Raw genomic sequence first — 11184 nt, 5'->3', positions numbered from 1 at the left:
GTTTGGAATGTTTTTATGAAAAATGTACAAAAAGCATTCTACCATTGCCACTGAAGGAGCTTTGTAACACCAACAGTGTTAGAACATATGCATACTATATAAATAATAAATTTCAACTACTATTAAATACATTTGTGTATTAAATGTTGCTTTAAAATGAAAAAAAGTTTTAATAAATGGTCACTGCCACAGTCTGCCTGCTGCTATGCTTGTGCTCAGTTGACTAACAGTCTTTGCAGTATTTAGACAATAGTAGTAGAAATACTGTATATTAGTGGGTACCAAGGTAATTTCAAAAGTAGGTGAGAAAAAATCACCTACCTAGCTTGCCTTTAGTCGTCAACTGAGGCACTTAGCTATGGCTGCAGCTACTGTATAAAGCAGCATGCTTTCAGGATCTAAAGATCTTGTACAATAGAGAGAGGTTTTTTGTTTGGAGTATGCCATGCATGTTATTGCTTGCATTACTCTGAGCTGTGCGTGGATGGCATGGAGTGGCATTCCTTCTTAATGAGTGTGAAAAGAAGTGTCCTCGTGGAGCCTGAGTAAGTTATTTGATGCCACAAATTTTGTTTCCGAGTCCAAAAAAAGGAATTGTGCTTTCAAATTTAAACAAAGAAACTGAAGGTAACTGATTATTAATAAACCTCTCTTAATAGGCTACAAACTGTATTGGATGATTTTTTTTTAATTTCTTCTCAAGGCCAAAAAGTGAAGCTTAAGGAAAACAAAACACAGAACAGCTGTATTTTAGCAATGGTCTCAGTTAGATTAACTGTAATTTTCACAAATGAAGGAATATGGGGTTTTTTTCAGGTTAAACCATTGTGTGTAGAATGAAATAAAATTTGGGAGAAATTGGCACATCATTATCATGTATAAGAGGTGTATTCCTGTACATGCAGAGATTCTACACCCACATTGAGGAAGGATTAATACAGATGTATATGTGCAGCAGATTCGGTATGGATTTTGGATTTTTGCCCTTGCAGGTGGGTTATTGTGCATTTAGATCATCCTGATGGAATCCAAAATAACGTATTCCATTCTTCAGCAAAAATATAGTGACCAAGATTCAAACATAGTTGTATTAAGCCAGCAAAGATGTAATTTGCCTTTTAGCATTCATAAGTATCTGTGCTAGATTTCAAATACTATACTTTGGCTTGTAGGTATTACTGTGTAGTGAGTGTTTCAACTTACATTATAGACTTATCCTTACAAAGAAGGTCCATTCCTGAGGGAAAGTTTGAACTGGGTGCTTCTGTTGGAAGAAACCAATATCCAGCAGTTGTTGTAGTATAACCATAACTGTAAAATTATACATTATAGCCAGTAGGGTTCAGTATGTTTTCACTTTAGAGGTCTCTAGAGACTGGCAGTTTGCCAAAATCAAAATACTGTATTAGAAACCATTTGTAGGAACTTCTATGAAGTCATGTAGACTCAATTCCAAAATCTGTATTAATCTCTCTTGGCAGCATCTGCTATTTCAAATTCACAATTAGGACGCAATGTGAGGCTGCCACCTTATTCTGTTTTTCTAACTCTTAAACTACTCGGGTGAGCCACAGACTTTCCAGTTAGGTGGTCAGTGAAAGGGCTGAACCACTAAACTGAAGTAAATGGCTTGTTTGTATGTTGGGAGAAGGCCTGTTCCTGGAAACCTAATGACTATTGCAAAGGAGTTTAAAATACTGTGCTGCTTGATGAAAATCAAACACATGCATCAGCTGCCAATCCGTCAGCTTTTCACTTCGTAGAAGCATACGTGGGACAAAATTATAGCGAATCTTGAGGTTTCCCATGCGCAGATATGAATTTCACCATTTGATTTGGGCACCATTATTTTAGAAGTTGAAGCCTGCATTGGGATACAGTTTAAACCCTTGATTGTGGGAATTCTCTGCAAATGCAGTTGAAAGAAAATTCTGCCTTGGTATCTTTTTAAGCCCTTTTCGTATTCCACTAGTGATCCCAGAGTACCCTATTGAGAAGAATGTGCACTTCTGAACTTATATCAAGGTTTGTGGCCAATATTTATGACACTGAGTTCAGCTCTTTCCTCCATGTTTGTGTAATAACCCCGACTTAGTCATGAGAATATTCCTATTTTGGTGCTGCTGAAATTCTTTCTTGTGTGGCCTTTAAAAAGATTTCAGTAGTATTTTCATTGGATTATTCATGTGATTCATTATGCTCAGTGGAAGGAAAAGGCAAAGATGCCAAATTTCAAACCAAATGGTGTGTAGTTGTAACATGAAGCTTGAAGCTCTATTATACATGCGAAATGCATCCTGTCTCATTGGCTTCGAGTTACACATAAAATACAAGACAAGAGCACGCTCAGTTTTAGAAGTGCATGATTAGTGTGGTATGGGATTAATAGAGTTTTCTGCTGTTCGTGAACGGCAGGTTAAGGCCTGATTCTGTTTCCTTTATATCGTGTAATTGTTTTTATGCTCTAAGAACAATACTTTTTATTAATACAAAGTTACTGGAAATCTGTCTAGTTGGTTATATTTTGAGAGAACCATAGAAAAAGTCTAAAGGACATAAAAGTAGTAGAAAAGGTATAATTTAATATTGCGGAAGATTCTGATCATCTCTAGGTTCGCAGATTATCTTGAACACTCTGCTCTTTGAAAGGATTATTTTATACCTGTTTGAGACGATATGGATATTAGAGCTAAAAAGCAAAGAAAAAGATTAATTTTGGCAGCCTTACCGAACAGACTGTGGGCAGTATAACAGAAGTGCTCTTTTGTTTGAGATTCATTTCTGTGTGATTTAAAAATCAGTGGGTGTTATTTGGGGTTTTTGGTGTTTGTTTTTTTTTTTTTCCTTGCAAGTTTTTAGATACAGAAGTATTATTCTATCAGTGTTCAAACTCAGTAAGAATTTTTTGAACTCACTTTCTAATGTCTGAAATTGTCTGAAACCGATACTGGTTTAAAGCTATCAGTATTAATATGCTAATTTTCAATTAGCCTCATTAACATGCCAATCATTTAGGGAAGTGTAGAGCCTAAAAGTTGGTGGCAATGCAAAAAGAAGGGAATTAGGCTATGTTAGAAATTGAAGGACTTCCTAGCAGTCGTGGCTTTTAGAAGGTGTTTAGTAGGTGTAGAGCATTTAAATGTGCCTTTGGTGGAAAGTTATTTTAAGTATTTTCCAGAATTTGACATGATGTCTTTAAGTGTCTGTATGTCTAGGTACTGTCTTCAAGTGTCTGTATGTCTAGATACTAGCCCAAACTGAATCATGGTATCCTGTTACTTTTCTAGACTGCAGAAAATATGAGCTTGCTTGCTTGCTTGGTTTCCCTGCCCCCTATCAGAGGGATCCTGTCCTTAGTCTGGCAATCTGTATTAGTATGACTTAAGTACAGTCTGATGTTGGGATTTGCTACGGCCTCTTGAAACAATACAGAGTAGGATGTTGCCATTCTTTCTGCAATTATTTTTTTGCTTTTTATTATGTCTTTCTATGAATTATTCTTTATTTTTGTAAGAGCTGCATAAGGAAGACATTGCCTTGTGACTGTGAGTAATATGGAACTGGTAATGGAGCAAAAGACCATGAATACACTGTTTCCTGCCAATAGTTGTCTTTTGTTTGTTTGTCTGGATTTCTGTCTTTCTCCTAATACTATAAAATTATAGTTAAGTTGCTCTCATAGCTTCAGTTGAAAGATCGTGTAAATGTGACTGGGCTACGTGATAGCCCTTCTCTTAGCTGTTGTGGAGTTACTGGAGCATAGCTTTACAGTGAGTGTAAGAGAGGATATAGCACTCTCAGCTCAGTAGGTCATTCTTGGATTATGTCATGGATATTGCCAATAGGAGGGCAGTAGAAGGGCTACTTAGATTAAATGATTCAGTCCACCACTTTAACAGAATGTAATTTAGAGGACTAGAACTGTAATTATCATAATTCTTGGAAGAAAATATTCTGTTCCAATAATATATGTTTTATCCAAACATATATACATTTCTGAATCGGGATCAAAAATTAATCTGTGTTTCTTATTACAGCATTATTAAGATGAGGAACAAATACAGAGAAAAAGAGAAACAACAGACATAATTTTGTGCTCAGTAATAACAATAATAATACTTCATACAGGAAAGTATGTCCAGCTCTTTTTTCTTTAGTAGGTTTAATAAACCCTGTAGTGCTTTTTATTTTAAATAATGACAGAAAATAGTTTTTTATGTTAACTTAAACTTAGTGATTAAGGACTTATTGAGATGGCAAAAAGAAGCATGTTCATGCACAGAGGATTCAGTGGTTTGCAACTAGTCAGGTCTGTTTTGATAAAGAAAGCTAAAACTATTGTCAGTGATTTTATGCTTTTCCCTTTACATGGTTAACGAGTCGGGGACTTTTAAGGCAAAATCCCAATGTTGCTCTTCTTGTTGTATAAATAAGAAGTAGTTTAAAAATGTTTGCAGCTTCTTTTAGGGTGATGGATCATCTTTCAACATCTGCAGTTAGTGTGGGGGCCTACCAATACAGTGTTCCCACATAACACTCGTGGAATCCTTATGCTGACTTTTAATTCATGGTTGCTTTCAGTCTAAATGGGATGGAAGGACAGTCTTTATTTTAATTTTTTTATTTCTGTCATTTTAAAGAGCTGTATTTAAAAATAAAAAAAGTTTTGCAAGTTTAATCTTAATAATCTTCACCCAAAAAAAGCAGACACGCTATGTCATAAAATAACTATTAGTGACTAGTTTGTATCCTATAAATCTAACTTGAGTTGATAATATGGTCCATTACCAGCTAACTGCACAGAGTATTTTTCATTTTACACTCTTCAGTTACTTTTTAGTGAAGTGTTAAAAAATATGAAGCTTTTCTCCTCTCTAAAATTGCACACTGTCTGTCTGTTATTAGGGAGATAACAGCTCTTATAAATGTTTCAGTAAGTGTTAAGTAGACAGTTATGTGCACTCTCCTTCCACGCTTATTTGCTTACTGTAATAAACTGATAAAATATGTGTGGTTTGTCTGTGTGTATCTGCAGGCATCATGAGTCACATAGATTTCCTTTAGAAATAATGTTGTGTCTGCAGAATTGATTGGTTATTTTCATAAACCATCCAAAGGTACACAAACGACTTCTATTATTTAAACATATGCTGTGTAAGATTTGTAGGGGGTTATCTCCTAGTTACTAGATGGTTCTTGTTCTATTAACTCTTTGGAGGATTATTTTAACCCCAGAGTGATTGCAGGTGTCTGCCCTGTGGGTTTCTTGAAGTATTGCAATTGTATGCATTAAAAATTTTAGAATTAAACTGAAAAACTCTGTTCACCAGACTGATGCAACTATTAAATAGACTGCATTACAGTCACACCAACCTTTGCCAGCTCAAAACCCTTATAAGCAAATAGAGGGCTTGAGAATTCTCATTTTCCAGAACTAAATTCTTTTGGTCAGCATATATACATTTTAATTCTTTCTAATGCTGCCACATTAAATGCAACTGAGTATTAATATTCTATGGGAAGGAAGATGGTTAAAACATAATGTCATCATTCTGGTTGTTCTTTGTATGTCTGAAGCACTGTATAGTGTATTGAAAATAAAAGTGAATGGGCTCATGAGTCAAATTATGACTGAAACATGAGAAGTAACGCTGAAAGGGGCACAGATTAAAATCTCTATTTCAGTAAAATTTGAATCAGTGTTGCAATTTAAGTATAGTGAGGATTTTTTGCTGTATGTGTGTGTATACGTATCTATGTTTTGGACTTCTGACTACTAATTTTTTTGTTTTCATTCTTATTAATAAATAGTATTCATAAAACCAGCTATATGTTAACACAGAGAAGCTAGTGTACTTCAAAATACTTGTTTTAACATGAATGAAACATTTCCTAAGCTTGTTGATGAAAAATGGGTGAACCATTTAATGAAATAACTTTTCTGTTATGCATGTCCAGCTCAAATCGAATTAAATGTTGAAAGTTAAAGGCTAAGCTTAAACTTCAAAGTGAAGATTTAAAGTACATCTTAAAACTTCAGTTTTATTCATTATTTTAACGATGGTTTAAGTAACAGGTGCTAGTGTGACTCTGCTAATAATCTCTTACTGATATTGTCTTTCTATGTACCAATAAGTTCCTTATTATTCGAAATATGTCCTCTCTTATTTCCTGACAACTGAGTTGTTTTTTGAGAGTTTGACCATGTCAGTTATTTCTAGAAATCTAAGCAGAGTATTAATCTATTAAAGTTTGGTTTTAGTATTCAAAGACATTTTGAATTTTGAGGAACTGTGAAGGTCCATACAATTCGTACTTTTTCCATTCATTTGTGTTATATGGAAATCTGGTCATTTGATGTCACAGCACCCATTATTTTATAAATACCGTTTAAAGATAAACCACATAAAAGTAACCTTGGTCTTGGCATAGATTTATGCGCTAAAAATGGCATTGGGGTAAAAAGATATCTTGTCATTATGGGTTTTGTAAAACTTCTCTGAATGGTGTTCTTGGACAAAAGTATTAGATATTTTCATGCTTGTTGGAAGTGAGTAATTGGACTGAAAATATGACTCTGTATAAGAATGTGGTGCTTGTATTCTACAAGTGGTATTACTGCTATTGTTTGAAAAGGGAGAGAAATTTAAATATTTAGCTATGTGTTCTATTGTAAACAGCGGTATTTTCTTCTGATCATACAGGAAAACAAAAAATGTTGTCCCTGAGAGCATTACATTGTCTTTAGGGGGCAGATAATGTCTGAACTTCACCAGTTTACTTGGAAAGTGTTACTAAGTTGTACAGGTTCGAAGTTGGGGTTGTGGAGTTTCCTCAGTTCGGATATATTCTGAAAATGCCTTTAGTCTTCACACTAACAGTTACTGGTAGATCATTAATTTGTTTCTAAAAAAACTGATACCAGAGTTTTTGTGTGTTAGAGAAAGAAACCTAGGTAAAAAGTTGAAAGTGAAATCTGATATGCAGAGGTTTTTACTCGTTCGCATTCTGTATGCGTTAATTACAGTCCCATAGTGCTTGAGTTTTGAAGGGATGGGAAGCCTTTGTGCCTCTTTTATTGTTTGTTCTTCATTCAGTATATGTGTGAGACAATTCACCTTCCAAAGCTACCTCTGAGTACCAACCCACTCAGTTCTTCATGTAGTTTTCTTCAGCTTTCATCACTGTAGTGCTCACACTTCTAAACATTTATTAGTTAATCTGTACAGATATTCATTTGAGGTGATGGATATTACTAGCCTGACTTTGCAGTTGAGAAACAGGTGCTTGGAGATGAAGGTATAGTTTGTTATATGCTCACTAACTTCTAATGTTTTTCAACAGTATTCTTTACTGCCTTGTGTTTTCCAGATACTCTGCCATTTCTGTAACACCTTGTGGGTTTAAATCCCACTTCTTACCAGCTTCTCATATTACTGCAGATGTTCACTAGGTCTTCAGATTAGCCCCTCAATGTAAAATATGGCGGTCAGGAAAATGTAGCAATCTGTAAGTGTTTAGTAGGGAAGGCAGGGTAAAAGCTCGTTCTGCTTGCATAGTTGCTGGGAGTCTTGAACATCCTGCTATTTGCAGTTGTGTCTTTCGTGTAGTTACACATTCAGGGTTATGGGTGTAGGGCAAGAGAAGATAGACGCTCATCAGTGGAAACAGATAAACACATATATTTAACAGATGTACTATAAAGTTCAGTACCTCATAGTGCAGTGATCAGACAAATAGGATTTTCGTGCTGAGCATTTGGCTTTTTCAGCCTCTGTGTTCTGTTTATGTGGTGTTACATTTCATGTAATTTCCTAGTCTTTCCTTAAAATTTGTTTAAAGAATTCAAATTCACTTTTCTGCAGTTTTCTGCATATTCCTTACTTTTGCACTTTTGAACTCATGATTATGGATTTCCTTATCAACAGTGTCTTCTGGGAATTTGTTTGCACACTGAATGTCTTTCATGCTACTTCTTCAGGATACAATGGACCCAAATGTCCTTGGGATTTCTCGTATTGCTTGTGGCAGCAAGACTATTGAAAAAGCGGCAACATCCTTCTGCTCTGTACAGCTATGACTTTAGCATCTGAGTGGTGTAATTGTTAGGCAACAGTTTTGTGGTTTTAACAAGTGAAAGAGAAGACAATTTCTTGCTATACTTTAACAGTGTGCAGTTGGCTTGGGGTCACCCTAGAGTTCTGATGCATAGAATGGAGAGAGACTTCTTGCTGGAAACAACATAATTATTTTAACTGTAACTCTTAAACAAACCTCCAATAATTTAATGGATAACTGTAGAATTAAAATATTGAAAACAGATTTTTAATGGAAGGTGAGGCAAATACAACAAAGTTAAAGCTGCTATTTCTCAACACCAGAAATGTTGTTTTTTCTATTACTGCAATTTGTTTGTGGATTTGAATATGTCCTTACATGTTTCTAGTTCACTAAAATTCTGACTAGGAGGCAGGCACTCGAGCTGAGTGAAAAGTGCAGTATTAATTGTCATTTCATCTGCTCTTTGCTTACACCATTCACGAACTGTTGCTTTGTACTTCGCAGGTCACTACCCAAGTCTCTGTGCCAACAAAAATACATGAACTGCTTCATCGAATGAGTGGAAAAGGATTAGCAGCTCATTATCACTTCTCAAGACAGGCAGGCAATTTTGGTGATCATATGGTGTCTGTGCAAGTGACAGTAACAAATACAACTGATCAGAAGATAGAGAATATTCACATCGGGGAGAAGAAATTACCTGCAGGCATGAGGATGCATGAGTTTAATCCGATAGGTAATGGTGTCCTATCGTTAAAAATATAGAATCTTAATCTTCTGCAAAATTTCAAATAGAAGAAAGTGTTTTTTGCATAGTTATATGTACACTCATATGTATGTATGTATACACATGTATACATATGTATGTATACACACACAACCATCTTTTCTTAGATAATCTGATTTTAACAAAAATTTAATTGAGCTTTTTACTACTTGTGTTTGACTTTGAAAATAACTCATTAAATCAGAACTTCAATCCCTGAAGGCTAACCTGCTTGTTCAAATATCAATTATATCACTTCCAATTGATTATACTAAGATTTTTCTGTCTCCCCACAAACTTAATTCTCTTATAGCCTCAGCCCAGAAAGGCTATAACAGGCTACTATTAAGAAAGTGGCTTTGATTTGTATATTCACAAGATTTTCTTTCCAAGCTTTAAAGAACACTTGTAGATGCATTATTTAGTTTGGTGGCTTAGGCCTATCTTGTTGTTTGCCTTGCGAGCTTTTGGCCGTGGAGTGGAAGTGTGTGATTTAGTCTAGTTTGCATCTACCATACTTCAGCAGTATGGTTGCTTAGACTAGGTAGAAAGGAGTACTTCTAACCTAAATTGTTTTACATTCTACCTTCTGATCAGGAATTTTTTTTCTGAAGTTCTGTTAGTAAGAAAGAGTAGAAAACCTGAGAACATGGATCATAGCATTCAAGGGTAGTACCTGTGCACACAACCTGCTTTCTTTTCTCAGCAGTACTTTGTTTTAGGACAATGTGGTATAGTCAGATGGAATAGAAGTGACTCTTTCATAATATAAATGGAAACGGCAGACATGCTCTATTTTGGCACAAGCTCCTGTACTTTAGGTGCATTTCTTCTCTTCTAATGAGCTACATTACTATGTGCATCTGTATCAGGTTAGAATAATACAGAAGCAAGTTCTTAAAGCACAACAGTGAAGCAAAGATTTCAGTAGTTAAAAATATGTTTGGTATTAAATAGCTGTATGCTGTCGAAATACTTTTTTTTTTTTTTTTTTAACGTTTGTTGTGGAGTCTCCTTTTCTGGAGGTATTCAAGACCCGCCTGGACGAGGTCCTGTGCAGCCTGCTGTAGGTGACCCTGCTTCGGCAGGGGGGTTGGACTAGATGATCCGCAGAGGTCCCTTCCAACCCCTACCACTCCATGATTCTGTGAACATTTGAAAGGCTATACGTATTTACACCAACTAGCTACAAAAGCAATTGTACAATGCTACAGTTTATTTCAGAGTTCAAATTTTGGAACTATTTGCATTTTGATAATGATACATCCTTGATGAAGACGGTTACTTTTAGGACATATATTAATTTTTGTGTTAAGTAAACTGCTTAGTGTTTAGTCCTCAAGGTAAGAAGTCCAGAGCTCCAATTTCAAGTTAATTTTGACCATCAGCCTAATTTTATGTCCCTCCCTTTAAACATTCAAAGAAGCAAAGTCATAAAGGCTTGCTAGTAGAAAACTATTAATACTATGAATCATGTCAGGAGATATTGTACTCACAGTAACAAATCAGGGAACAGTAGTATTCACTTCTCTCATGTAAAAAAACATGGAAAAATCTGGAATTAGCAAGTTATCCAGTTCAGGTTTCTTGAGTTCCACAACAGAATCCTACCCTTTAAAGTATTTACTTCCCCAAGAAAGACATTATTCTGATATCTGTCCTGTGAAGCTGTTGGTTTCTTCTTCAGAAAACAAGCTATATGTTGTCCATAGTTCCTTCCAAAAGTGTCCCTTTTCTTGCTTAAATGCAAATTTTCTGTATGCTTTGTCACTTTACCTAGAACTCAGTGTATGTGCCTGGTTCCTCTTACTGCCTTCTGTTTCCAGCATTTGGAAAACACATCCAATAATTTGCCCAGGGCAACCAAAAGCAGGAGTGTCAGTGTAGACAGGTATTCATACTGGAGTAGAAGTCTAGTTTTGCCTCCATCACTGCAATTGCTGTTGGCAATTGTACTGATTTTGCCAGTAGAAATGGGCCAAATTATTTCACGTAAGTCCCTGTGCGCAATATTTTATTGTTGGCTAGGTGCCTTTGAAACCCCGTTTGAAAACATTCAGATCAAAGACTTTGATAATAGTTAATCTGAATTTGAGCTGGAGCCTGTAATCTTTTGATGCTTTACACAGATTTATTTTCTTGAAATACTTTGTTCTCTCTTCATTGCCTAATATTAGTTTAGTCTGTGCCTAACTGCATCGGGTCCATGTTTTCCATATTTTCAGAACTTAATCTTGATACAGTTAAATTTTGTTTCCATTTGTCATCACGCGGCTGCCTACTCTTCAGTTCCTGCAGAACATCAGATACATTAATGAATGAACTGGAAATTAGACATTTTTCTGCCTGCCCAATCA

The 11184-nt window shown here is 35.5% G+C and overlaps 1 protein-coding gene across 2 annotated transcripts in view; it reads left to right on the top strand.

The window, feature by feature from the left end:
• Window positions 1-11184, top strand: part of AP3B1 (adaptor related protein complex 3 subunit beta 1) — a 165605-nt gene that overhangs the window by 127588 nt on the left and 26833 nt on the right. For both annotated transcript variants that reach the window (XM_075410692.1, XM_075410693.1), the window contains exon 23: window positions 8566-8797. In XM_075410692.1, the coding sequence (XP_075266807.1) occupies window positions 8566-8797 (232 nt within the window). The remainder of the gene's footprint in view (window positions 1-8565; window positions 8798-11184) is intronic.

Source organism: Opisthocomus hoazin, chromosome Z (genome assembly GCF_030867145.1).
Source record: "Opisthocomus hoazin isolate bOpiHoa1 chromosome Z, bOpiHoa1.hap1, whole genome shotgun sequence".
Classification (NCBI taxonomy): Eukaryota; Metazoa; Chordata; class Aves; order Opisthocomiformes; family Opisthocomidae; genus Opisthocomus; species Opisthocomus hoazin.
This window is presented reverse-complemented; position numbering and strand designations above follow the sequence as displayed.